At 50.2% G+C, this 27,684-nt stretch overlaps 2 protein-coding genes across 2 annotated transcripts in view; both read left to right on the top strand.

Annotated features, from left to right (window-relative positions):
• B4GALT5 (beta-1,4-galactosyltransferase 5) overlaps positions 1-9,988 on the top strand; it is a 33,433-nt gene extending 23,445 nt beyond the window's left edge. Inside the window, exons 2-9 of the mRNA XM_069872010.1 lie at positions 152-286; positions 2,905-3,018; positions 3,831-3,955; positions 4,555-4,671; positions 5,220-5,407; positions 5,664-5,786; positions 6,233-6,334; positions 7,779-9,988. Of these exons, the coding sequence (XP_069728111.1) occupies positions 152-286; positions 2,905-3,018; positions 3,831-3,955; positions 4,555-4,671; positions 5,220-5,407; positions 5,664-5,786; positions 6,233-6,334; positions 7,779-7,926 (1,052 nt within the window). The 3' untranslated portion in view covers positions 7,927-9,988. The remainder of the gene's footprint in view (positions 1-151; positions 287-2,904; positions 3,019-3,830; positions 3,956-4,554; positions 4,672-5,219; positions 5,408-5,663; positions 5,787-6,232; positions 6,335-7,778) is intronic.
• SPATA2 (spermatogenesis associated 2) overlaps positions 1-27,314 on the top strand; it is a 140,455-nt gene extending 113,141 nt beyond the window's left edge. The window contains exon 3 of the transcript XR_011338719.1: positions 27,290-27,314. The gene's annotated coding sequence lies outside the window, so the exon portion shown is untranslated. The remainder of the gene's footprint in view (positions 1-27,289) is intronic.
• The last annotated feature ends 370 nt before the right edge of the window (positions 27,315-27,684 follow it).

Raw genomic sequence — 27,684 nt, 5'->3', positions numbered from 1 at the left:
CAACCAATGCACGTGCAACCCAGCGATCCTCCGGGCAGGAGGCAGCTGAAACCAGGCGGAAGGCTGGGAATGGTTCCAAAAGACACCTCTTTCTCTTTTCTACAAAACCTGGTGCTCATGGAAATATTCCTTTCTTTTTTCTGCCTTGCAGTGAACACCTACCTCTTCATGATGCAAGCCCAAGGCATCATGATTCGTGAAAACATGCGAACAATAGGAGCTCAGGTGTACGAGCAGGTGGTCCGCAGTGCCTATGCCAAGAGGAACAGCAGCGTCAATGACTCAGGTATTTCTTGAATAATTGTTATTTTGATCAAAGATTCCATTTCCATTGGAAATCGAGTTGGCCTGTACCACTCTTGCTTGAAGGAATTAATTTATGCTGGTAAATGCAGGGTGGGAACATTGATTAATTTGCTTCTTTTCAAATTTATATATATATAAAAATATATATTATACTTAGCATGAAAATATTCATTATATATAGCATTACTGTATATATACACATTATAAATAAAAGTTACATTCATTTCTTTACGTATATAAAAAAATTCAAATGCTTCGAACTTGTATAAAGGGCGAAAATCTTTAAAGACCTCCAATAGTGGTATATGGAGCTGAAAACCTCTTTGCTTTCCAGGAATTCAACTTATTAGTGTCAACCAGTCTGAGGGTAAACGCTTTCAAATTTCAGTGAAAGGATCAAGTTTCATATTTGAAAGAATAACTTCCCAGGCACACGTGCATGTGGAGCCTTGGCTCCATGCACGTGGAAGAGCCTGTGCACATAAGCTTTGCTCTTCCCATGCAAGGATGAACTGAGATGACTTGGCTGGAGATCTGCCACAAATAATATATTGAACTTTGGGCAGAAGGCAGAGGTGGAGTCACAAGCTCCCGCTCCCAGGCTGTTTATCATCCATCATATAGAGTTCATCACAGGGTTACAAGTTTTGGTGTAAATAGGGTAGAGCTACAGTATAAATGCACGTGCCTGTGTGTAAGCCAGGGTGAAGCCTTTGGGCTGGTGTGAACATGGAGCGCGTGCCCTCCCTGCTGACATGACACTGGTGCCTCTTGCTCGTGCAGTTGACATCAGGCTGTGGCAGTACCGGGGAGGTCACCTCAGCATCTCCGCTGTGGAGGTTCGTTATCAGGGCCTGATAGTCTTCTAAGTCAAGGTTATTTCCTTATTAATGAACAAAAACAAGCTGTATCCTTGCCTCCCAGCCCTCCAAGGTGGTGCGGCTGCTGGTTCAGCTGTACTCTGACCGGGGATGGGCACGGGAGGTGGATTATCAACTTGCCCAAGAGATTGACACCCTGGGTCAGCTCCTCTCCACCCTAAAGCTGGCCAGGGCTGCCAATCCGGGCTATTTTTAAGGCTGGAAACATCACGTAAAGTAGATACAGTGTGAGGAAGTGGCTGATCCCTCGAGAGGAGAAGGCTTAGACACTCCACCACTGCCACTTGTGGTGACGAGAGCCTCCGTCCTGCTGTGGTCCTGGCCTGCTGTGCGCTCCTGCTGCCTGCAGCAGACAGGGAACTGGTTACCGCATTAGCAGCAGTGAAACTAGTACCACTGCTACTGAAACACCTGGCTTTCCTTGGGCATCACATCTGCCCTGGCTCTGCAGGTGTGGGCTGATACTCCTCCTGCCCTCAGAGCTCCATCTGCAAGGATCATTTTAGGATATACAAGCCCTACCTACTGTCCCTGTTCGAGCTTTCCCATCAGGCAGGTGAAGCACACATGACGGATTGCAGTGTGGTGTGGCCACAGATTATATTTATGCCAGGATCAGTATCTTTGCTTCCCAGCTCTGTTTTTGGGTGCCTCGGTGGGCTCTGGGTGGGTGGCACTGCCTGGTTAGTGCATCTTCCCCACGCTGCTGCAGGCAGCACGGCAGCGTGATGGCCAGGAGAGCAAACCCACCTGGTGCAGCTGCAGGGAGGGACTCAGAGCTGTGTTGATGCTGGTGCCCTGTGTGCTGTGAGACCAAAAGACCAACTCTCTGCTAAGCAGAGAAAGTGGAGAGGGAGCGTCTTCCTGTGGCAGCTGATGCATTAATACAGGCAGGAAACTCTTTCTAGTGCCTAAAATAAAGGTCATGCTTGGCTAAGGTTGCCTTATGCAAAGCTGGTGACTTTACTGTAGAAAGCAGAAGTTCCTGGTTATGCAAATAGCTGCTTAAAACATCTACAGTTGAAACAGGCTGGAGAGGTTTCACCTAGGAGGTAAAATTATGGAGGGGAGCGTGGGGGCTGGAGAAATGTGCTGTGTTGGGCACTGCTGTGACCTGCTGGGGTGCAAGGGCCCTTCTGCTCTTGCATGGTACGAACTGAAGGAAATACTGTGTGTAACGTGATAGTTTTTATTGATCCTTTGAGGAGGACACAAAGCAGGATTTCCCTGCTCAGGCTGCTGCACTGACGGTCCTTGCTGGCACTGGGACGTGTCTAGGGACTTTCCTCTCTGAGTCTGTGGTGTGAAAGGACCTGCATGAGGAGTGCATCCCATCCCCCTCTGCCAGGGTCCTTCAGGGACAAGGTGCTAAGTAGCTTTTCCTTCCAAGGGCCCTGTGCTCCTTCACTTCAAGCTGTTTGTTGTACCTAAGGGTGATGCCCGTGATTCCTTCTCTGACCAGAAAAACATGAAGGTTTCTTTGGCATGTTCTTGTTGAAGGCAGCTGGAGCTGCTCCAGCTATCTCGCAGCCACCCCACCCCAGGATGGAGACAAGCACCTAGAGGGGGTGAGGACTCGTGCTGTGTGGGGACACCCCCATGCCACTGGAGACATCCCCAGCTGCAGGTGGCTTTGGAGTCTGCAGAGGGAGGTGGCTGGACAAAACGAAGACCTGCAGCTCAAGCTTGGCTTTTTTTTTTTGTTTCCCTTCCCCAGATTATCCTCTTGATCTGAATCACAACGACACCTTTCTGCAAGCCACAACGTTTCTTCCTGAAGATTTTACCTACTTCCCTAACCATACTTGTCCCGAGAGGCTCCCTTCTATGAGTAAGTAGCATCCTGCCAGCCCCTGCTTCCCCATAGCTTTGGAGGTCACGTTGTGGCATTTCCCAGCTTGCTAGTATTGCACCTTTCTCTATTGGGCACCTGGCGATGAATGGGAGCACTGTTTGAAGCCCAGTCCCCTCATGGGAAATCATAGCTTACCCACTCACATGAGTTAATCCCTGCTATGTCAGAAGCACGTCTGCCTGCCAAAGCAGGAGCCCATCACTTGGCAAACGCAGACAAAAGATGGATTGTGCACTGGAACCGGTCGAAAAGCTCAGCCAGACCTGTTCCAGGGGCAGCGGTGGTGGGATGGCTGCATCATCCCTTGGCAGCACTGCTGGTCTCAGTCCCAAGCTGGGCAGGGGCTGGTGCAGGAGCCAGGCTGCACTGCCAGAGGGAGCTGGGAGAAATATTTGCACCAAAGCAATATTCTGGTGGAAAATGGGACTTTGGGGGGTGAGTATTTTCTAAGAGGAGGAAATTGCTCTCTCCTGAGGTGAGGGCTATTTTGTCTGCTGGAAACCTTTATGGAGGAGTAGAGGGATGCCCCAGACTATGTGAGTTTGATGGAGAGCTGCACCCAACAGTGGCCCCAAAGGCTGAGCGGAGCCCAGTTGTCAGGGAGTTGGAGGTGTTACAAGTCATGCTAACAGCACTTCCTAATTGTTTTTGTTGGTGCTTGGGCAAAAGAAGAGGCTGCCTCAGTGCTGGGGACGGCAGGCAGGGGTGCAGCAGAGCACTGCGCTGAGCCACCCCTGGACCACAGCAGTCCCTGACCCCTCCTCTGCTTTTTGCTCCTGTCTCTGCAGAGGGCCCCATCGATGTAAATATGAGTGAAATCACGATGGAGGATATCCACCAGTTCTTTGCAAAAGACCCTTCCATCAAGCTGGGAGGCCACTGGAAGCCAAGTGACTGCCTGCCTCGCTGGAAGGTAACTGGGGAGCCTCGTGTCCCTGCTGAGCACAGGGGCACAGAGGGTCCTGGGTGATGGGAAGACGTTAATGTCTGTGATGTGCTGCAGGTCCAGAGTAAGGAATATAAGATTCCCCACAGGTGGAGCTGCAGTGCCTTGGGGTGAAAAGCTGAGCTCAAGAGCTGCTTTAGTGATGCATAAGTCAGCTCTGAGCTTCCTGCTGCCCTGTCAAGGGTAGGATTTGACCCAGGGAGGCAAGGTGACGCTGCTGGGGACTCCCATCCCCAGAAGGAAGTGGCTTAGGGCATTGTGGTAGCAGCAGCCCAGCCCCACTCCTGTTGTCCTGGATGGAGACGGGGGAGGGCGGGAGGCTGCAGGTCTCCCTCCTGCTCCAGGTTGTGCTGAGTTTCCCCAAAGCAACAAGTGCCCAAAATTGAACAGGAAAGCTGTGATATGGGGCTGGAAAGGCTGCTCCAATTCTACATGGGCGAGCTGAAACACCATGTTCGGGGCTGCTCCCCAGCCTGTAACACCAGCCAGTCCCACTCCCCAACCCAAGCGTTGGTCGCAGAAGCCTCTCGTGCAGTGCAGTAAGAGCCGTGTCCTCTCCCCATCAGGTGGCGATCCTGATCCCATTCCGCAATCGATATGAGCATCTTCCTGTCCTCTTCAGACACCTTATTCCCATGCTGCAGCGACAACGTTTACAGTTCGCCTTCTATGTTGTGGAACAAGTGAGTGAGCCCTGGGGTGGTCAGGGCAGCAGGGGCATGGACATGCTGCACTGGAGATGTGTCTGCCTGAGCCTCAGCCAAAGCTGCAAGCGTAGCTCTGTGCTGTGTACTGAGGCATCTACCTGCCAGATCACATAATTTAAAGGTTTGGGGTTCGTGTTGCTATGTTTAAGTTGTCCCATTCTGCCTAGAAGTGGCATAGCTCAAGGGTATACTAAAAAATAACTGGTTTTGTCAGAAATAAAGTATAGAGATTCATCCACCCAGTAAATGTATCACTGTATTTGGCTCCGTATAACAAAGATTGATCAAAACTGGTTTTTTTTACAAGTGTCTGAATAATAAGTCTTTAGCATCTTTATTTCTGTTCCTGCACAGTAAATGGAATATTTAAGTCTTGGTTGATCTCACTAGTCTGTCTGTTCCAATACATCATTTCCTTTTGCGGCAGTGATGTGGGAGCTGGTTGCTCTCCACAGACGGAGAATGCATATACAGAGCACGAACTACATGGGGCTCCCCTTGAGAAGGAACTTTCTCCCTCCTAGGCTGGAAACCAACCCTTTAACCGTGCCATGCTCTTCAATGTTGGCTTTCGGGAAGCAATGAAGGACTTGGACTGGGACTGTCTCATCTTCCATGATGTGGACCACATACCAGAAAATGACCGTAACTATTACGGGTGTGGACAGATGCCCAGGCACTTTGCAGCGAAGCTGGATAAGTACATGTATCTGTAAGCACTGTTCTTCCTCTGTACTACAATAATAGATAAGGAGCTAGTTTTAGATTATTCTTTTTAGAAGGTAGAAGGTGAATCTCTGTTTGCTTCTCATGCTTTGTGCCAAGTTAGCATGAGAGCAGAATAGCAGAAAGCGTCTTCACAGATCAGGCTTTCCCCATTGCAGGCACTGATGGGCTCTGTGAGCAGCCGCGTCTCATGAGTGGCAGCGACTGCCCTGGCTCTGCCCTAATTTTTCTTTCCTGCTTAGGCTCCCGTACAATGAGTTCTTTGGTGGGGTGAGTGGCCTGACTGTTGAGCAGTTTCAGAAGATCAACGGTTTCCCTAACGCCTTCTGGGGCTGGGGAGGTGAAGATGATGACCTCTGGAACAGGTACGGGCTCAGTTCAGCCAGCATCCTCGAAAGCCAAGCTTTTCGTGTGCTGCAGGGGGAATTTTTGTCACCCTCACATCTGGTGCTGGGCTTACTACTCTCACTTCACACGAGATGGGGAAGAGCCGGCCCAGCTGCGGTGGCTCGGTGGGAGCTGGGGGTTGGAAGCAAACAGAGAAGCACTGGTTGGGAAATTACTGGGTTTGTGTGCAATATCCCACGCTGCTGAGGTCAAACTGATCTTGACTGAGCTGAAACCTTGAAGTGCTGTGTGGCTTGCTGGGAGAACCAAGGTGGAGTGGGGAAGTTTGCATAGCTTATCTGCTGGGTGGAAAGACAAAGCTGCTGTTGGAGCCCCAAGCACACTAACTGTGCAGTCCTGGCAGGCGCTGGTGGCACAGCAAATACGATTGACTTTTATTTTATTTCTCCCCTTTCTAATGCAGAGTGCAGTATGCAGGCTACTCAGTGACTCGACCAGAAGGAGACACAGGGAAATACAAGTCAATTCCCCACCATCATCGGGGAGAAGTGCAGTTCCTAGGAAGGCAAGTGATGTTTTTTTTTTTCCCTAAGGATCCCAAAGCCCTCACAAAGTGTCTGTACCATGTACAGGGCTCCCTGCAGGTCTTTGAGGGTTTTAACAGTCTTAACTCATGAAGGAAACTAGGAGCCAGGGTTATTTTGGGGAGTAAGAGTGTTGGTCACAGAATAATAGAATTGTTTAGGTTGGAAAAGACCTTTAAGATCATAGAGTCCAACTGTAAACCTAACACTGCCAACTCTACCACTAAACCATGTCCCTAAGCACCACATCTATCCTGCTTGTCTCTTTTTATATAAGACTCTGGTTTGGGGGGAATTTCCATTTGAGGTTGTTATCTTTAGCCCTGGTTTTCATTTCTCTGTCAGACAATGAAGTCAGTAAGAGATGCTTCCTCTCATGTCACTCTTGAAAGAGAAGTTTTACCTTACAGAGACACTTTTAGTCAAACTTTCAAAGCGTAGAAGTCTTGGAGTGCAGTGGAATTGAGCTCCTGTTCCTAACGCTTCCCTGGTCATCTCTTGGCTTCAGCCTGGAGCCCTAGTTCCATGTCAGCAGGAGCTATGGGTCAGTGCTGGTGAGGCTGATACCCTTGGTGCTGAGCCCTCCTGCTTTCACTGCTGTGCTGGGAGCCTGACCCTCAGCGGAGGCAAGGATTAGCAATGGTTGTTCTCCGTGTCCCACCTCTGAAATCTCTGCTTCCCTGCTCTGCAGGCAAAGACTTAACTGCTGCCATCTGAGAGCCCTGCTGCTTCTCCCAGCCCAGCAGGGAACTGGGGGACCCAACACTTCTCACTGTGAAGGAGGAAAGTGTTTGTGTAGATGCTGCGTGTCCTGCTTGTGTCCTGATGCTGTGACCTCTTTGAAGCCAGTTTTGGCACTTCCCTCTTTGCTATCACCCAGCATCTTCCTCTTCATCCTGGCTCTTCCTTCCCTGGTGCTTTCTCTGTCCCTAGGTCTCAGTTTCTTGTTTTACTTTCTCATCCCCAATCTCTCAAACTAAAACCATTTAGTTCTGCTCTTGGCTTTGGCCCAGTTTCTAAAGAATGGAAAGGACCACATCACTCATCAGCTGCTTTTCTCCAGGATGTCTTTGGTTGCTGAGGGCTTGGCAGGACGCCCCAAGCTCAGCCCCATCCTGGGATTGGGACCTGCAGGCTTCGGGCAGGAGTTACAGGTTGTTTTGACAGCTGAGTGCTTGCTGGTGGCACAGAGAGCATTCTGCTTTTCATCAAGTGATGGAGTGTAATTTTCCAAAGTTTGGGATATGTACTATTAGAATACTGAAAATGTGGTGGTTATGTTTATTATGGGTTCAGAAATCTGTTGTTTTGTAGCTGCCACTGGGACTGGCTGTTTTAAGGATGTTTTAGCAGCATTGGGAGGACTTTGCCAGGTGTCTGTGGGATACATGGAACTGACTCTGCTCTCTGGTTCTCGTTGCACAGGTATGCCTTGCTGAGGAAGTCGAAAGAAAGGCAAGCACTGGACGGCCTCAATAACTTGAACTATTTTCCAAACGTCACATATGACGCCTTGTATAAGAACATCACTGTTAACCTGACACCAGAGCTGGCTCTGGTGACCGAATATTAAGAGGAGAAAATAACTTTGCTCTGCCCTTCACCAAGAAAGCACCACGCTAGACTTCCTTTTCCAAGGGTTATTGAGAACAAGCAACACTGTCTAATGAAGGATCACAGTATTTTGGAGAATAAGGCTGAAAGTGCACGCACAAATTGCCCTAGCTGTACCAATCCAGCCTGATACTCGTGCAGCGAGCTCAGCAGTCTCTTTGTTTTTTCCGCCACTTGCTTTCTGGGTTTCAGGACAACGATTCGACCTGCTGCTCTCGTCTCCACATTCCTCCTCCAGCAATCTCCAGCACTGGGACTTGCCTCGGACGCGCATTCTCCTCCAGGAACCGGCTCAGCTGAGGGACTCTGGCTTCTTGATGGCGAGCGTCGGGAGCAATTCAGTTGGCAACTGCCCTGGAGGGAGATCAAACAACTTCTGATACTGTTCTTCTATGTCTGTGCGGTTTTTTAAATTACCCGCTTGAAGTATATGCAACAGAATCGCTTCTTAAAGAAGTGTAAGTGTAAATATGCTGTGTAAATTGCCCCTTTTTATTTTTCTCCTATGGCTCAAATCCAAGCTAGAGGTTTACATATGGTCACTCATTTTAGTCCTGAATTCTGTAAACACTTGTGTGTGCATCACTGTACTTGTGCAAGGTGTTCCCTTTTAAGCCAATGAGACTACTTGCATGATTTAAGCTGTGCATATGCAGAAACGTTCATGGGACAGGGTCCTAAACTTTCCAGTGTAGTGGATGAGAAATGCAGTCATGCCATCGCTCATTCCAGAAGCCACAGGGGTAGCTTTTTTCAGGGAGAGCAAGGAAATGGGAATATTTATGGAAAACCTCCCCTTTCTGTTACTTTTGCAACGGGATACGCAAACGAATCCAAAAGCCATACAAAATAAAATCCCTTGCCTGTTGCTCTCCATCCTGCTGATGGCAAGTGTGAGCTTGGCAGATTGCTGAAGAGCTCTCATCCACACTGCTGTGGGAAGCACAGCCCTGGGTCAGCTGCTCCTGCCCCCGTGCAGTCTCTGGGGTGGGGCAGCTGGCCACACCGCCCCGAGCCCACCCTGGACCAGCAGCACCTGCCGTCACTCCTGTAACGTGGTGGTACGGTTTGGAAGTTTGTTCTATTTTGTATTTATTTTGTAAATCTAGCAGTATGCCCAAGTGCTGTCAGAGCCAGGTAGTGCGCGTGGTTATCACCATCGGCATCTGGAAGCACTTGGACAAGCCCAGCTGGTGGGGCAGGTTGTCGCAGGTTAGTGAGAGTGAGAGAAATGAAGGACACATGAATCAAGCTGATGGAAACATGAGGACCAGGAACCTGAGAGCCTGGTCTGATGCCCCATCCAAACTGGAGTGCACCCTCCCTTCTCCCATCTGCCATCCCCTCCTCCCCGTGGCTGCTGTGGGCAGGCTGGGCTCCACGCTCTCCTCCCACCAGCACTCAATCCAGTCCTTACACAACACCTACAGTCACTTTTACTGGACCTCTCTGACTTAAATACATTGGGGGTTGCTGTTTTAATTTGTATTTATACATAACAACGGTGAGTACTTGCTCTCCAAAGTGCTTTAACTTTCTTTTTATTGCGTTGTTTGCCTTCAGTTTCCTTAACTTCTCATGGTTTACATTGTTTTCTCGGTTCCGTGGACGTATGATCCCCATACGCATCTGTTGTGGGTGTGACTGCCCAGGGCATTCCTAACCTGTATCCAGAAAACGTTAGTTTAGAAAACAAGAGTTCTTGTTATGTAGATCTTATCAGCTGGTATGAGAGGACAGCAAGCCTGCCCTTGAAAAGTGCTGATAAGTTTGTAAGTTAGATTTAAAGTCTTTGAACTTACATGTGCTTTAAACTCACGTCCCGAGGGAATTCAGCTTGGTTGTTTATAGGCAGAGGTGAGGATTTGCTTTTTATGGCACATATAGCAATAAAGACTTTTGCTTATGAATCTCGATCTCTGATTCACGTGGACCCTTTTCAGATGCTGAACCCGCGTTGCCCTGCCCCTGTTTTCGTTCATCTTGAGACCTTGCTAGAAGTCTGTCTTTGTTCAATGGTGCTTCAAACAAGGAATGTATTTCAACTAATCCAAGTTCACTCTCCCAGGAATCATGCATGTGTGTGTGAGTAGGTGTTGAACTACCTTAAGTCGGGATCCTCAGCCTTCGATGTGTACCTGACACCCATCGCACCTTGTGTTGAACAAAAAGCCGTTACCTCTGCTCAGAAATGCACTCTACGGTTGGCACAAAAGGGTCCATCCGCTCCCCCCCCCCCGCCCCCAAGCAGCATCCCTTTTCATAGTTCCTTTGTTCTAATCACATTGAATTTTTTTTCCCTTTTTAAAACGTGGAATATCTGAAAATGTGCACTGTTAATCTTATCAGCTATGTCAAATACTGTATAGTAAATGTAACTGTTAAAAACATACTGTCAAGCGCATGTGCTGTTATGGTGTAAAAAATCTCGTATTAAGGAGAACTTGTACATATTCTGGCAGCTGAAATTCAACAAGGCCACTCATTAGTCCCTTCCATGTCAACACCATCGGTCAGCCCCACTGGAGGGCAGGTCCTGTTCAATGCTGATTTTTTTGTTTTGTTTTGTTTTTCCTTAGATGAGCCATGTGGGTTTTATTTGCAAAACTGACAGCTGGTTATCTGTAAAGCTCTGCTTCTCTAAGGGAGGTACCATCTGAGCAAGAGCCACATGCTTTGGGTCGCTCACCATCAGAAGTGGTTTTAAACTCTAAAGTAGCTTTCCATCATCATAGCTTTTGAGCTTACAGTTATGTTTTTAAGAGGTGCCAGGGGGACATTTTTGCACTGAAGACTAGTGTTTTACAACACACACACTTCTCAGCAAAGCAATCCTTTGTGTCATTACATTTATTTACCCATGTGTTTGTACATTTTTGTATTTGTTAATTTATGAATGATTTTTTCAGTAAAAAATACATCTTCGAGAACAAAGATTGCAGTGGTTGCCTTTTTTATAGGAGGTTGGGGTGTGGGTTTTTTTTAATAGGAGGAGATCTTTAAGCCCAGAGGAGTAAGTACTTATGAGAGCTGGAGAAGGGTGAGCCCCAGATGCTAAAAGCTGGTTAGAAACTTCCCATTTGGGCTGGACTCAACTGCCCAGAAGTGAGCTGAGTGCAGGGGGGAGGATGCTTTCCATGCTCTTAATACTCTGTATATGATACAGCCTTTCTTCTGAGCATCTGCTTCAGTAAAGTATTGATGGAGGGGCTGGGCTGGCTGCCTTGAGAGACGTGGGTTTAGGAGGATGCTTGGCTGAAAGTGTTGCAGGGCTCAGAGATGTTGGTGGGGAAGATCGGTAATTAGATTTTTCATCAACAAACCAAGGCAGGCAGGCAAGCTTCCTTGCAGCAGCTTTAAAATATCACTCCTGCTCTGCAGTGTTACAGGCATGCTAGAATAAATAGCTGGCAGCCCTGGGTTGTTCCAGGCCTTGCCTTTATTTAGCTCTCTGTCTTCTGGGAAGCTTCCTCCCACCCACAGCGCTTGGCTGGAGCCTGCGGGGTGGCAGGCCTGGAGACTTCGGGCTCGCCTTCCGCTGTGCTTGAAGGAGCAAGGGTGGGAGCCCCTCGTGCTCCTGGCTGTGCGCTGGTGGGAGTCCCCGGCCTCAGTTTAGGGGGTCCCCGTGGCCGTGTCCCTTTACAGTTAACCCAGCTTGGGGGGTTCATTGTCACCCCCACAGTACCTGGGCAGGACAGGGGTTGGAGAAAATGTGAGTACTCCTGTAGAAATTTTGGGGTTGCCCCTATAATAAGAAGGGTAGGGGACCCTCCAACCCATGCTCCAGGTGCGTGTGTAGAACCCCCTCAGCAGGACCAGCTGCAGAGAGAAAAGCTGGGAGCAAACCCCCATGTGTGTGAGCTGGGCAGGGAGGGCAGCGGAGAGAGGAGCCCTGCGCGGAACGGGCCTGGCAGCAGAGCTCGGGCACGGCCGCTGCTGCCAACCAGCACCGCAGAGGCATTCCTCGAGCAGCCCACGCCGGCGGGGAGAGCGCTCCCTGCTCAGCCTTCTGCGCTGCAGAATTCTCAAGCTTTCCTGCAGAGTGCATTAAAAAAAAACCACAAACCAACCACCAAAGCAGGATGTTTCCTCCTAATTCTCTCCCCCCTTTATCTCCGTGTAGCACAATAAATCTGCCTGGGATGGCAGCAGGAGCCACATACATCCCCGGGCACCCCTGCCCGCCCTGGGGGGATGCCCTGCTCAGACCTGGTGGAAAGGCTGGGCAGGAGCTTGGGGTTGGGGTTTCTCTCTTGTTCACATGTATTTTGGCACTCCCCGGGCGCAGCAGGCTGGGAGGCATGAGCATGGGCACGGGGACAGGCTGGGGACAGGCAGGGGGGCTGGTCCCTGTGCCGCAATAACCACAGGATGGAAATACAACGCTAATGCTGCTTTGCATCTCCTCCTTTCCCTTCAGAGCACCTGCTCGAGAAATCAGGCCTTTTTTGAACATCTGATAAATAACCAGAAAAACCATAATGACCTTTTTCTCCCAAAGATTTAAGCAGCATAACCTTTCCCTGCCAGAGACGGCTCCTTCTAGGGACTAGACCAGGAGTGGCTGCACCCATGTAACTAAAGACAGGGCTAGGAAAGCCATGTGGCCACTCTCATCAGGCAGATGAGATGAGTTCTCCTGGCTGTACGTGAAAGAAGCGAGCGCCTGCTGACTGCGCCTGCCCAGGAATGATGGGCTGAGCTGCCTGCCCAGCGGCCAGTGGCACAGTCCCACCGCCGGCACGTGGCATCGGCACATCCCCACGTCTTAGCCAGCCTGCTGCGTGAGGTGGTATCTCGGGCGAAAGCATCTTCAGAGGCTCCTCCAGTACTAGACGCCCATTTTTAGGTTAAAGTTTTCCAGCTGCAGCAACTTTCTTCTCGTTTAGGGTTACTAATTTCCTCCTGGGAAGGGGTGGGTTGGGAGGCAGTGCTGTGCGCCAGCAGCCACTGCTTCCCAACTCCTGGATCGCCCTCTTGCCCCCGCAGAGGGGAAGGTGCTGACCCCATGCTGGGCACGGCCGGTGTCCTGCTGGCTCCCTCAGCCTCTGGAAGTGCTGCTCAGGGCACATTCCCCACAGGAAGGACAGGGCGTCCCTGGATATTTATTCTTCCCATGGTCGAGAAGTAGGACAATATTGACTGTTATTTAAGAAGGGCTCTTGGTAGTCAAGAGGTGAAAGAAGAGAACAGGAGCAGCATGGTCAAGGAGGATTAGGTGCGGCTCTCAGGCAGCTGCCCTTGGTAAATCCTGCTGAGGAAGACTTCCCAAACACACCTTTCCTCTGAAAGCCTCTCCCAGGTACGCAGCCGAGGGCTGTGGGTAGCCCCTGCTCCTCTCCCACTGTCAGTACCCATAGATCAGCCCCATGGCCACATCTCAGCTCCCCTCAGCACAGACGCCCATCCACCCACCCAGCTCCCCGCCACGCTCCCAGCAGTGCCCACCAGAGCGAGGAGCCTCAGAGACCCCCCTCCAGGGATTTCAGGCACCCCTGGGCGATGCCAGCACACTCCTGAGCTCTCCAGGAGAGAGGAGACGCCCCAGCGCTGCCTCCTGCGCAGCAGCTTGGCTGCCAAAGAGAGTCAGATATTCACCCGGGCTCTTGGGCTGCGCTGCCCGGGGAGCAGGGACACAGAACGACCCCTGGGCTCTCCAGCTCCACTGACATCACTGTGTGCCTGCAGAATTGCTTTTGGATAAGAAAGGAGCAAAACTCAATGACTCATCCAGTATCACCCAGGTGAAGCCAGAGCGAGCGCTCCCTGTGAGCAGTGGGACTCGGGCTGGTCCTTCGCCCCCATCGACACTGTGGGTGCCGGACGAGTGGGTGGGTGGGTGTGCTGCAGCGGCTGAGCCAGACGGGTCATCTGGGGATGGGTGTGGGATGCCTTGAAATCCAGTTTAGAAATCCTCTCCTTAAGTGCTGTCTCCGGGGCAGCAGGGCAGTCTCTGAAGGCCACGAATGTGGTGGCACATGCAGGAGTCTCTTGCACAGCCACCTGTGTCACTGCCTGCCTGCTGGTGCGCTGGGTTCCCAGGAACAGGAACGCTCCCTCGACCATAAACTGCGAGTCACCTTGGGATGCGTGAGCCATGGTGATGCCCGTGACCTGCCGCTGGGACCAGGTGGATCCTCCCTGCCCAGGAGGCGCTGGGGACGGACAGTCCCTTTGCAGGAGCACTGGGGTAAAACCGGTGGCCTCAGAGCAGTCTGTGTGGCCACGTCTCGGCCCGACTGCAGTTTGCATTTGCCTGTAGGACGGGCTGGAGACCCGGGATGGGGAGGCGATGCAGCCACCCTCGTGAGGCCCAGGCAGCGAGGCTCCTGCCTCCCCCTCTCATCCCAGCAATGATCCCCCTCTGATTGCACTCAAGCAGCTAATTGTGTTTCTGGGGCAATGTCCCGCTACCATCACCGCCTAGTGTGTGCCAGGGTCTTTGTTATCACTAACAGCATCTCCAGCCCATGCCTGAGACCTAATCCCCTCACCTGAGCCAAGATCTCCATTCGACAAAGCAAATTCATTCATAATTCAGAGCTGCTTCTGTAGCTGGAAAATTTTCCTAGGTGACAGGGCAGCCTGGAGCTGCTGTGGTGGCGGGTCCCCAGCCCAGGGCACAGGGCGCGGAACACGCTGCCTCCAGCACAGCCGGTCCCTGTGGGGAGCTGGAGCCCGTTTAGAGGGGGGCAAACGAGCCAGGGTCGGGATTCACAGCAGCTGAACAGTCAGTGCCTGCCGACACCGAGCACAGGTGTCCCGCAGAGATCTCTGCCTGGGAAAGCACGCGAGTTGCCGGAATGCCGATGAGCTTCTTGCCTGAGCGAGTCCCTAAGCTGCTCCCCGCTCCCCGACAGGTGTCTGTTCCCACCTAGAGCAGCCGCAGGGGCTGCGGGCGGGGGGCTGCACCCCAGCTCGGAGCCGTGTGCGGGGCGGCCGCCCCTGGCTGCCCCCGGCCAAACCGCTGCCAGCCCCGGGCCCGGGAGGACGCGAGGGGAAAGCTGCAGGGACGCCGCTCGGCCCCAAAGCGGCCTGGGGGGGCGGGGAGGAGAGCATCCCCCCTGCTGCTTCTTACAACAGGCGGCAGGCAAGGCAGGTGCTTCAGTGCAAACCAACCAGTGCTTCCGCCTGGATGAGGAGCTCCAGGTCCCCTCCTGCTCAGAGGGAGGTGGGTGACGGGGCAGAGTCCCACCAGAGCCCTCGTCCCCTCGCGCAGGGCAGCTGGGTGCTGGTGGGGCTGAGGGCATCGGGGCTCGGGGGGCTCGGGGGGCGCCGGCAAAGGGCTGGGCAAGCGCCCCGGGGTGCCAGGAGGAGGACACGGACCCCGCACCGCGGAGAGGGGAGCGAGGGGGAGCGAGGGGGAGATGCTCCTGCGGGGCGGGGGGGGGGGGGGGGGGGGTGTGCGGGTCCCGGGCAGCGCGGGGGTGACGGGGCGGCAGGAGGGGTGAGGGGCGGTGCGGGGTCATAGAATCACCAGGTTGGAAGAGACCCACCGGCTCATCGAGTCCAACCGTTCCTATCAAACACTAACCCATGTCCCTTAGCACCTCGTCCACCCGTGCCTTAAACACCTCCAGGGAAGGGGACTCAACCCCCTCCCTGGGCAGCCTCTGCCAGTGCCCAATGACCCTTTCTGGGAAGAATTTTTTCCTAATATCCAGCCTAAACCTCCCCTGGCGGAGCTTGAGGCCATTCCCTCTCGTCCTGTCCCCTGTCCCTTGGGAGAAGAGCCCAGCTCCCTCCTCTCCACAACCTCCTTTCAGGTAGTTGTAGAGAGCAATGAGGTCTCCCCTCAGCCTCCTCTTCTCCAGGCTAAACACCCCCAGGGCCCTCAGACTTGTTCTCCAGCCCCTTCACAGCTTCGTTGCTCTTCTCTGGCCTCGCTCCAGAGCCTCAACATCCTCCTCGCGGTGAGGGCCCAGACCCGGCCCCAGGACTCGCGGAGCGCTCTCCCCAGGGCCGAGTAGGCGCAGGGTCCCCGCGGCTCGCGCGGTGCCGGCGCGCCCCCTGGCGGCGGCCGCAGCGGCTTCAGGGCATTTTCCATGCCCGGACCCAGCGCCCTCAGCCCCGCGGCCCGGGGACTCGGCGGGGCGGGGACGCGAGTGCAAAATGAGAAACAGCTTAGGGGAAAACTGAGCTCGGTTCCTGCGAGAGAGTGAGAAATCCCAGAGTTTCAAGGATATTTAAAAATGCAGAGCGAAAGCCAAACCCAAGCCTCCAAGCGCCCGGGCGAGCCGCGCTGCTGTGGCTCCCTGGGGCCGAGAGGAACCCTGGCCTTGAAGATGCTTCTGTTCATCCTCGCTCTTCCTCGATTTCCCGGGGGGAGTTACTCCTGCTCTTGCAGCTGTCGCTTACTACCAAGAAGAAATCATTGTAACTGTTTTTCAGTTGCTTAACTGCTGTCTGGTGCGGGGTGTAGGGAGTGACCCCCCTTCCCTTCGTCCCGTCGCTGAGCAGAACGGGACCTGCTGTGGATGTTCTTGTCCCAGGGTCAGCCCGGGGAGAGCTCCGAGCTGGGGAGACATTGCTCATTGCTCTCTCCAACTCCCTGAGAGGAGGTTGTGGAGAGGAGGGAGCTGGGCTCTTCTCCCAAGGGACAGGGGACAGGACGAGAGGGAATGGCCTCAAGCTCCGCCAGGGGAGGGTCAGGATGGACATTAGGAAAAAATTTTTCACAGAAAGGGTCATTGGTCCCTGTCCGAGGCTGCCCAGGGAGGGGGTTGAGTCCCCTTCCCTGGAGGGGTTTGAGGGACGGGTGGACGAGGTGCTGAGGGACACGGGTTAGTGATTGATGGGAATGGTTGGACTCGATGATCCGGTGGGTCTCTTCCAACCTGGTGATCCTGTGATTCTATGATTTCTCCTCAAACTCAGATATGATGCTTCATGCTCATGCTATTTTACCCTTCTGTTTAATCCTTTTCTCTATTAATATTTATCAACATAACACTTTTAATCAGTGTCAAAGCTTTGCTTTAAATAAAATTTTAAAAAAAGGAGAATAAAATTTTCTGAAGGTTGGACTCTTATTTTTTCAGCTTCCTCGTTCCCTGGCCGTTTTAGCCCAAAATGCCAGGCATCCCTGTGCCAGCAGCAGCGACCCCTCCCCTGGAAGCACCAGCTGCCCCGGATCCAGGAGCACTGGGTCTCAGCAGGTGCAGTTCAGGGTGCAGTGAATATTTAAACTTGATGCTGGACTCCTTTCAAGTGCTGTCTCCTCCTGAGACGCTGCAGTTCATGTTTTACTTAAGTATACATGAATATCACAATGTCTGACAGTGGTTTATGTTGGCGGATTCCTGCTGCCTTTGCCTCTCTATCTTGTGTAACGAGATGATGTGAATCAGTTCTTTGGGTTTTTCATGTTCTTATTTGGTAAACTTAGGTTCACGTTTTGGGAAACTCACCCCAGCGTTCCAGCATTTGTCTGTGGGTATCAGTCTACTTTGAATTAATGCTCATTGCCAGCATTTTTCAAACTAGATTCTGAACGAGAGAGGTTTTTAGTTAATATAAACCAGAGTCAATTTATGATGACAAAACATTGCTAGATGTGTTAGGGAAAAGAAAATCTGCTAAAATGTTTGACTAAAGTCAAGTTAAAAACTGGAATGTTGTTCTTTGTTGGATTCTCAAAGCCCTGCTCTGGCAGGGCGGGGAGGTCGCTCGGTGCTCGCTGCCTTTACCAGCTCCCAGTTGTGTTTCAGGAGGATGGAGACTGATGTTTTCAAACAGCCTTTGACAATGAGCGGTAGGCAGGGCCCTTCTGAAACTCAGCTGTCTGCTTGGATGGTGGTTTTTTGTTTGGTTGCTTCTTTCTCCTTTAAGATATCTGTAGGGCAAAATGCAGTAATGGGTATTTTGCTTGAAAGAATCTAAAAGCAGAGAGCCCGAAGCTCATTGCTGTACTTAACCTAGCGACTGCCCACACTTTCCTGATGAAAACACCGAGGGTTGCAACCGGGGGGCTGTGACGATTGCAGCACCCAAGAGCTCCTTCATGGTCCACAGTGAAAGAAAACAGAGCCACAGAACATCAAAATGCCGATATATCAGATGAAGACATCCACAAAGTGAAGGCTTCTCTGTATTTAAAACAACACAAGCATCGATAAGTTTTCACTCTTCATCTCGAGTAGAGCTGGGTACCTGACACTGTCAGGCAATGATGGAGAAAAACACAATGGTCAAGCATCTCGAGCTGGAGACCAGACGCATCAATGAGAGCAGCAAAGTGAAGCAGGTTTGATGCCAGCCCAGCCCATGCTGCCCACGGGTTAGTGCTGGGGCCGGGGGGCTGTGCGGCTCTTCTCCTGCTCTCCCCTCTGGGCTGGGGCTACAAGTTGATGTGCCTGGTGGGATGCTGGAGATGACAACTCCAAGCGACTCTGCCCCTTCCCGGGCTGGAGATGTGCAGCGGGAATGTCAGAGCAGAGGCCCAGGGAGGGTGAGGGACCCTCTGGCCCCAGGCTCTGATGGGGAGCAGAGCTCTCAGATGTCACTATTTTTTAATTGCTCTGGTCTAACATGTGCAGATAATTTAAACATTAGCAGCTTTTCTAAGGTGCTGGTGAACTGGGAACCCTCTCTTATTCCTGCTGGTGGGAATTCTTGCCTTTTCTCCCCCTCTGCCCAGAGCTGGCTCTCCGCGAAGGAGCCGAGCGTGGCAATAGATGGCACTGCTGGGACAGGCTGGCACAGGCTGCAGCCCCTGCCCTCTGTGCTCTGCGTGGCCACAGCTCCCGGCTTGCTGTCCGAGCCCCAGATACACAAACTGGGCACATCTGGTGCCAAATGGCTGCAGGAAGACTTCAAATTCCTAGCTGAATTTCTGCTTCTGTTTCCGTGCAGTGGAAAAGGAGGCTGCCAGCATCAAAGGGCATGTCTGGAAACTTCTGTCTGGGAAAATCCAGAGCAGCAAAGCATCTGGGAGCTACCCGGAGGAGCTGGGAGCCACAGCTGTGGTCTGTGCAGGTATGTCTGCTCAGCTGGACAGAGGTGAACGAGTCCTCTCTCGATACTCAGTGTCACCAGGTTCATCTGCAGCTTCTCCCTGAGCAGCCACTGGTCCTCAGCGCAGCATCTCAGCTACAGACTCCTCCTCTGCTTTCTCCTCCCTGCAGTCTGCAAATTCCCAGCGGAGTGGCTTAAGTTCACCAGGCCATTTAATTTTCATTGAAATACTGTAATTTATGTGCTTTGAGATGGGATTAAATCACTTGGTGATCTAAGCTGCACAAAAAAAAGTGGGAGAGCTCCTTGGCTGCTGCAAGCAACAGAAGCAGGTTGGGGCAGAGCAACCCAGGATCCATGCGTGAGCCCATTCCTCACAGTAAATCCTGCAGGTAAATGCTGGTTTCAAGGCGCCAGGTTCTCAAGACTCAGCGGCGTGTGGTAAAAATTCGGGGGGTTCAAAATAATGATTGTTGACTGCTTTTGATTTCCTTCCTGAGCAGCAGAGCTTTATTTTGGGCTGGAACCTGTTTTGTGGAAGTTAGTACTTACACCAGCGCCAAGTTTCCCACTGTGCTGCCCTTGCCCAGGCCAGATCCATATCCCACAAACCAGCTGAGAAGCTCCCGTTGAGCTAGAGACCCTGGGAAAGAGCAAGAGGGCTGTTGCCTGGGGGCTCAATAGGAAGAAAGCAATTAAATCCTCTGAAATCACCCGAAATCTGGTTATCTTCCTTCATAATACTCCTAATTGCCTGGGAGAGCCTGCTTCAGGACAGACACTGAGGCAGATTGATTCTGCATCACGTTGGCTCTCCAGCATGTCATTCTTTTTTTGGTTTGACCTCAGCAAATGCATCTTCCCCAGTAACTCTGTGCTGCACAGGGGACTGGAACACGCTCTCAGCACAGGACAGAGCTGCTCGGCTCATCCACAGTCCCGGAGTTTGTTGGGTGTAATCTACAGAAAGATGAAAGCCGCTTTTTTCTTTCTAATGCATGACCAAGGCAGCTTACTTCAAACATGAATAATTAAAGGCCCATGTGCATTTGTAAATGCCTCCATTTTAATTAAAAAGCAACCCGCTCCTTGAAAATTTAGGCAGCTAAATTGGTATTGTGCTCACCAAAAGAGAATTAATTATTTATATGATATGCTCTGCTGTTTAAATTACTTGGGTTTAATGTACTGCATAGGCACTCTGTATTGATAACAGCACTGTTTTGCTTCCACTTAATCATCACTATTTTGTTTATTTATTTATTAACAAGAACAAAAATACCCGATCTGATACTTCTTCACTGCGCCACTGATGAGTTGCATTTCCTCCCACTCTTACGTTGCAATAATCGTGTTTTTGCTGTAAAGAGGCTGTTTCACAGCCCTCTGTGGTACTTGGTGCCGTGTGTGACATGGGACTCTGGTGCCCGTCCCCACGGTGGTGCCGATGCTCATTTGTGTTTTGCACTTTGTGCTTTGTGGGGGTTCTGCTGGTTCCAGTTCATCCACTCACTGTTTAAATAACTGACTCCTCTCGTGGTTTTTTTTAGGGTGATGTAGGCCCTGCGGTTTTTTGGCTTCTCCTGTTTCTCCTGAAGTATCCTGCAGCCATGGCAGCAGTTCAAGGTGGAATAGAAAAAGCGACTACAGAAGCAGAGGGCAAGCTGCAAAGCTGATATGTGGAGGTAGCAGGGAATCTTGGCCACGTGGCTGCTCCGGGCTGGTGCACCTCTTCTGCCTGTTTTGGTTACCAGTAACTCTGAGCTGTACTCTCCTAGAAATTAATTTACCAGAACAACTGGGCAACTTAGGAGACTGTGTTCAAGGGGACTGGCTGCACTGGGTTTGTGGTTTGCAGCACTGTGCACATGGTTATGTTGCTGCACAAAGAGCTGATGTGAGATGCAAAGTAAAGAGAATTACACAACAGTTTTCAAGGGAAGAAGCGAGAGGTAAGAGCCATCAGCTCCCAGGAAGAGTAACTGGTGCCCTGCTTTCCCCAGGGCAGCTGTAGAGGTTTTCCAGCCACACTCCTGCATCCTGGGTACAGCACAGGTGCTGCTTACTCCTTTCCTGGCTTATCTTACCCATCTTGTCCTTTTTGTGTACTGCTATCCACCTGTTCTTGCTGCAGTGTAAGCATGTGGTGCCTGTGGGACAGCTCGGCCCCCGTTTCATGGCATCACTGCACATATTTAATGACAAATTTTTGCCAGAGGCTTTCCCAGACTCGGGGCAGCTCCGCGTCCACTGGGCTGTCTCCTCCCTGCTGGGTCACAGACCCAGGAGCCCCGGCTGCATGTTGAGGGTAGTTTGGATCTGACTTTGATACAAATTAGGTTTTTGATAGAGCTGGGTAGATATGAACTTCGGGGCTTTGATTTGAGTTTATTTTTCCTTCCCATTTGGAATTAGACTGCAAAGTTATTTCAGATATGGTCAGTCACTACTTCCGTGTGATAATTTAAAAATATATCATTTCAATTTTGATCCCCTCATTTTCTCTCTGTTTCAGCTCTATGTTGAGGATTTCATATTATCAATTCAAATCAATTGGGCTTCAAGCTGCCAGCAGCCTCCCCGTTGGGATTGTTGTGTTGGTGTTAATGTGGTACCAGCCCTGCTCGTAGGTGCACGCTGCTCGTTCTTTTCCACAGTCTCTTAGTAAGCAAAAGAGTTTTGACTCCTGGTAAGGTGCAATGATCTTCTGTTCATTCCAAAACAGGCAAGACTGTTTAGCAGAAGCAGCTTAGAAAACCAGGAGCTGATGCTCTGCAGGAAAGGTGTTATTGTGTTACTACCACTTCCAAGTGCTGAGTTGTTTGATAGATTAATAACAGGGCTTGCTAGTTTAGAGTGGAAGGACATCAAATGGGAGGAAGCGGAGCAGAGAACCTCGTGATGCTGCTGCTGCTGCTGGGGATGCTGAGCTGCCAGGCTGGTGTGGCCACGAAAAGGCAAGTTGAAAACTGCTGTGTGTGCAAAGTGAGGTGGTTCCAGGGGTGACACTGAAAACCTTATCTGCCTTCTGAAATATCAGACCCAAATTCATCACTGCAGCCAAAAAGACTCCTATTGCTGTAAATGGCTCCTGAGGCGCGTGTAAGATCAGTGTGATTGTAACACAAATGGTCACAGGAAAATCACAGCTATATATCCCTGGGAGGGATGTGAAGAAGTTCCCTAAATCCATCCTCCTGTACTAAGCCAAGATCAACAAACCTAGACCATTCCTGACAGATGTTTAAGAGCCTTTTTCTTGGAAGTCTTAGTGGTATCTCAACCCTCAAATATCCTTGAGCATCTACCCCAGGGCTTTACTGTAATGTACTGTTTTCCCAACAACCATCCTAATTCTCCTGTCCTATATTTTCTGTGATTACCAGCAGATATGCAAAGCAAGTCATTGCTTTCTTCTACAGGAACCTTTTATGAACGGAAAACACTAACTGCATCTCCGCTTTGTCTTACATTTTCATGAGTTAATTGACCCATTTCCTTCTGTCTTTCCTTAGAGGTTGTTTTCTATATCTCTGGTCACTCCATTGCTATCCTCTGGGCTCTCGCCAGTCAGGGCCTGTCTTCCTTGACGAACAGTGCCCAAACTTGGATGCAGGACTCCAGCTGAGGCTTTAGTAACGAGGAAGGGAAAGTTTACTTCATGCGTCTCGCACACAGCTTTTCTGTTTATGAATTCCAGCATGATAGCTGCAAAAAAAAGCAAACAATGTCTTGGTGGCCCTTGAGATTTAGGCATGTTGGAGATGAGGACCATATAAGTACACAGATGGATGCATGGATGAAATGCAGGCTTTCACTAGTCAGACAGAAGGACTGAGCATGGGGAAGTGGCACCGCAAGGGACAGAGGCTGCTCGCCTCTGTGCGAGGCTCAGGCCAGCCCTGGCGAGGAGCAGCAGTGGGTACGGAAGGAGGGGTTAATTCCCACCCTGCTGGGATGCACTTGGTGAGCACGACACCCACCACCACCCGCATCAGGAGCCACACGTTGTCCCTCCTGGGGACACACCAGGCAGATTTCACCCTGCTGGTAGGAGCCCCCGTGGGCTCCGTGAGCCGAGAGGGTCTGAGCCTTCCTGCCGCTAGACTTGGCTTTCAGTGCTGGTATCTTTAGGCGTATTTATTTAAACTGTTCTTCTCATTTGCTTTTCATTTCTGGAGGAAAAAGCTCTCTGTGAAAACATGAGTTGCATGTTTCCCCCCTCCCCTTCAGCCCAAGTGTTGGGCAGGAGGCTGGTGAGCGATGCGAAGTTGGGCTCTGCGGAGGGTGGCAGGGAGGCGTTCGGAGGAGCCCGTGGTGGTGGCTGGAATTCCTGTTGCCATAACAACCTGATGCAGGCCTTAAATATAGATTGGTTTTACCCCATAGCCCCCCTCTGTCCTTTCTTCTGTAACACAGGAGCAAACTGCATTTGCTGTCATTTCGCTGCAACCTGTTAGAGCTAGAAAGGTCAGAAATGGGGCCAACTCTCCAAAAATATAAATCCTGGTAAGTGCGCTGTGCGAGGTCAAAAGACCCACCAATAATGGGTTGATGGTCCTGCTCCCCTCTGAGCTTTCTGTGTGTGGGCTCCAAATACTGGTTCAGCTCAGTGAAAATCCTTGGACACTCTGGATTGAAAGAAAAATGCTCTAGCAAGAATGGGAAACATTTAATTGCTGATGCAGCTTTGGTTGTGGTGGGCAGGCGGTGACTGTCGGTGCTTTGGGGCTGGGTGAGGGGTAGAACTGGGATGAGGATGGGGACAAACCATGTCAGAGCATCAAGCCTACTCTACGGGGGGATTTCTTGTAATTTCCCAAAAGAAAACTTCACTGAAAGATCTACTCTGTTTTTGTGAGCTATTTTATTTCTCCTTCCAAGGGGCCGTCCTCTGCAGGGTCTTCCTTCCTGTGACCCCTGCTGCTGTCCCATTCCTGTGAAAATCAGGAGACCACAAAGGCTGAAAGGATGAGTACAAGCTGGCTGCACCAGGGGCAGGTGAAATAGCTGGGATGTGGCTTTACTATCTTTAAGGAATGCAAATGCCATGTAATTCTCAATGCAGACAACACTGAGAAAGATTTCTAGAAAGGAGAGAAAGGCCAAGGACTGCAGCGTGCCGTGGGGAGCAGGGGTGAGCAAGTGTGTTGGACGGCCGCGTGCAGCCTGGAGCATCAAGCAGTGGACGTGCAGGGAGGCTGCAGAGTGTGACTCTCCCCTCAGCACAGTCCTGCTGGTGGTGATGCTAACAAATGCTGCTGAAGTCCCTCTGCTTAGGAGAAAGATCATCGCATAGAAAATTCATTGGATGCCTTTGGTATCTCCAGTGTGTGATTACACACCAAAACTATCTGTTAGATCAATAGTTATTCCTCAGTGAACTGTATAAATGCTTTTAGAATGTCATACTTTTATTTTTCATTAAATATTGGATTTTATACCATAGATCAGATGAAGTCCCAAGCTGTAGTAATTGTTTACTGGTGCAATATAGTGGGAGAGCTCCCAGGATCCTGACTCCATTGTAGTGCTGATTTCATTCTGTAAGGATAATTTCATTCTCTTAGTTTATTAAATTAGATGGATATTTAGAATGAAAAATCAGGCAGCTGAAGGTTTTCCCATAAAATCCTAATTCCTCTCCCTTGTTTATCTGCAGAGAGGTGCAACCTGCAAATGTCAGATTAATTCCTTTTTTTTTTCCTTCTCCAATAACAAACTCATTCCTGCTAATACCGTGTACTTTCCTTTGATCTGGTCACTGAAAATGGGTAATTTTCCTGAAATTGCCTTTGATTTTGACTAGAAACCAGCAAATGGCATGGAAAATTCCAACCCGAGTAGTTTTAATTTTGGCAAAGTTACAAGTAATGGAATACAGAATAACCTGGGTGGGTCGAGCAGCTCTCTTCCGAGCACAGCAACAGAAGGTGGCTGTTCTGAATTGCCTCTCTTATAATTTTAGATTTATTTTCCTCCCATTGAACTCTTCTGAATTGGAATTGAAAGGCATCTGGTGACAAATCCCAGGGTTTAACAAGGAAAGATACTGCTTTGGGATGTTACAGCCAGAAAAGGACATCAGGGTTCAATATAAATTGAAAATTGAGTAAAACAGCAAGGGCTTGCCTTCCATCAACTGGTCATCTTCCCTGCATGTTTGTCAAAAATTGCTGCTGTGCTGCTTTTGAAACCAAATAATGTATTGACTAGTCTCTTGGGCTGAAAAACTGGTAGAAAAAATTGCACTCAGAAAATACCAGTGCTATACATCAGCTTTGTAGCTGTGAGACTGCAGCTTTGATGCTGAGTGTCTGCGGATGCTTGGGGAGCTCCAGCATGCTGCACAGTCATTTTGAGTAACTAAATGCTAGATACATTCAGAGAACACTGCATCCTGGAGGCACATTTCAAGGGAAAACATAACTGTCAGAATCTATAGGATGTAACTTGCAATTAAGTTTGCACGTTCATCCATTTTCTTGCAAATCCTTGTGTCGACGGGAGCTAAATATAGCTAATGGACTCATGAGCTCAAGTACACGCAGCGCTGTGCTTTTATTTCTATAGAGCGAGGCCCAGAGACTGAGCACAGAGCTGATGTTCCTTGACGGAAACATAACAAGTGAGAACTGGAGGGAAGATGCTCAGGAGTGACTCAGCATCATGACTGTACGTACAAAGTGCATTTAGTGCAGTATTGAGCCACTGGTGGAAATAAAAATGTCCTGCTGGAATTTAGGCTCCCAACTCAAACGGCGGTGGCGCAGAAGACCCGCACAGAGCACAGCGAGGGGAAAGATGCTCAAATGGGTGTTTATGGGACCAAGGAGGTGCTTTCACCTCACAGACCAGTTACATTGGAAGCAGGGAAGAGGAGGAGGAGGCAGTTGATTTTATGACTTTATTCCAGACCTAGACAGTCTTATTTCTTTCTGAGAGCTGAGCAGGACTTTCCAGTACCTTTGGTAAGCCTGGTGGCACCTGGTCTGAAGGAATAGAAGGACTAAGGCTTGCTTTGCTTGTAATTACTGATGTCTCTATGTACCGTCCTGCTGGGCACTGGCTGGAAAGTAAATCTCCTCCCATGCTGCAGATTTCCAGCTGCTCTGTGCTGAGACAGCCTCCATTTCTCTTCTGGGGGATGCTCCTTCAGGGTCTGGAAGGGTTGCATTTAAACCTGGAAACTGTGAGCAGAGCAAAGGATTTGGTTGTATTTACAAAGTCACCTCCCCTAAATTGTGCTTTAGTCCGTAGCGGAGCTGGAGCATCACATTTCTCCTGATGAAGCAAATGGTTGGGAGACTCGGTCTCAGGTTGCACTGCAAAGGCTTGTAAAGCAAACCACTAAAGTTCCTGGGATGGTTCCCCAGATATTGCTGCTTGTTTGTGCTTGTTCCTATCCTAATTAATCTTTTTCCATGGGGAAACACTTGTTTTAGTCAATTTCTTGCAAAATCAAACCAGTGTTTCTTGGTTTGCTAAATTAAAATCTGTGAAGATGGATGCTTTAAGAATAGATATTTTGAGACCTGCTGTTCACATTGATTCTGACTTTACAGCAAGAACACTAGTGCACATCCTCTCTGCAGGAGCATCGGTACAAGGTGAAGCTAGGATCTTTAGGCAAAAATGAAACATAGGGGGACAATGTTTCTAGTGTCACACGCTCAGTGGTCTGGGAGTTCGAGGGTGAGTTGTACCAGTGCAATGCTATTTCAGGTCTGTGCATGTAGAATGCTCGCCTTAATTTAAAAACCCCACTGATGAGCCCTTCTATAGGAACCCACCAGTGGACAATGTCACCTCATTAGCCATAGAGAGGAGGCAGAGAAGAGCTCTTGGTACTGGGGAAGCGAAACAGCTGAGTTATCCTCGAGTTATTATTATAGAAGCTTCACGCAAATGCAGTTTTTATTACAGAATAAAATACTTACTTTTATTACCCAGAAGGAACTATGCAAGCTCAGAAATTGTGCTTTTTGCAATGCATCTTTATTGAATTCCCTTGTCTACAGGGTTCCTGGGTGCTATTAGCTGCTTTAACTGGAAAATCAGCTGCTGGGACTCTGAGCATTTGTTTTCGGAGGCGGCATATTCTCTGCAGCTCCTAGCCCCAAGGGTTCACTCATCCCACATCAGCCCGTGAACTGCTACTATCCATCTCCCTTCCACCTTTCCTCTGAGAGCAGTGTTCAGGAGAGCAAAGACCAGGACAAGAGGGGATTGTACAGCCACATGTGGCTCCCCAAAAGTCAGTTAATGTTTTACCAGGATTTTTTCTGCAGAAAGAAGAAAAATATCCATGCAGAACAAATAGCCTTGGGCTAGGAATAAATTGTAGTTGCTTTATGGAGCTTAAGATCTATTGAAGTGATACTTGTGTTGCTCTTGGTAATCAGAGCTGAATTGCTCCTTGGTTTCCCCACGTGTCCCCAGTGCAGCCCTTCCCCTATCAAAGGGGCTGGTCTGATCAAGGCAGCAAAGATCCCCTGCACACACGCTGCGCCTGAGAAGAAGGCTTTTGATGTGTTGCTGAGCAGAGGTATTTAATTAATCTTCTCTATTGATTTTGATGGAGAACTGCCTTCACTTTTTATGTGCGAGAGAAAAACTCTGAAGAGCAGCCATCTGTAAGGTGGCCAAGCGAGTGCTGGGTTGAACTCACTCACCTCTGGTTTTCCAGTGCGAGACTGTGGTTGACCTTTGTGAACGTGCCAGAAAGGAGACAGGGTGAGGGAGTTGAAAGAAACTGGAG

Source organism: Phaenicophaeus curvirostris, chromosome 18 (genome assembly GCF_032191515.1).
Source record: "Phaenicophaeus curvirostris isolate KB17595 chromosome 18, BPBGC_Pcur_1.0, whole genome shotgun sequence".
NCBI classification, from domain to species: Eukaryota; Metazoa; Chordata; class Aves; order Cuculiformes; family Cuculidae; genus Phaenicophaeus; species Phaenicophaeus curvirostris.
This window is presented reverse-complemented; position numbering and strand designations above follow the sequence as displayed.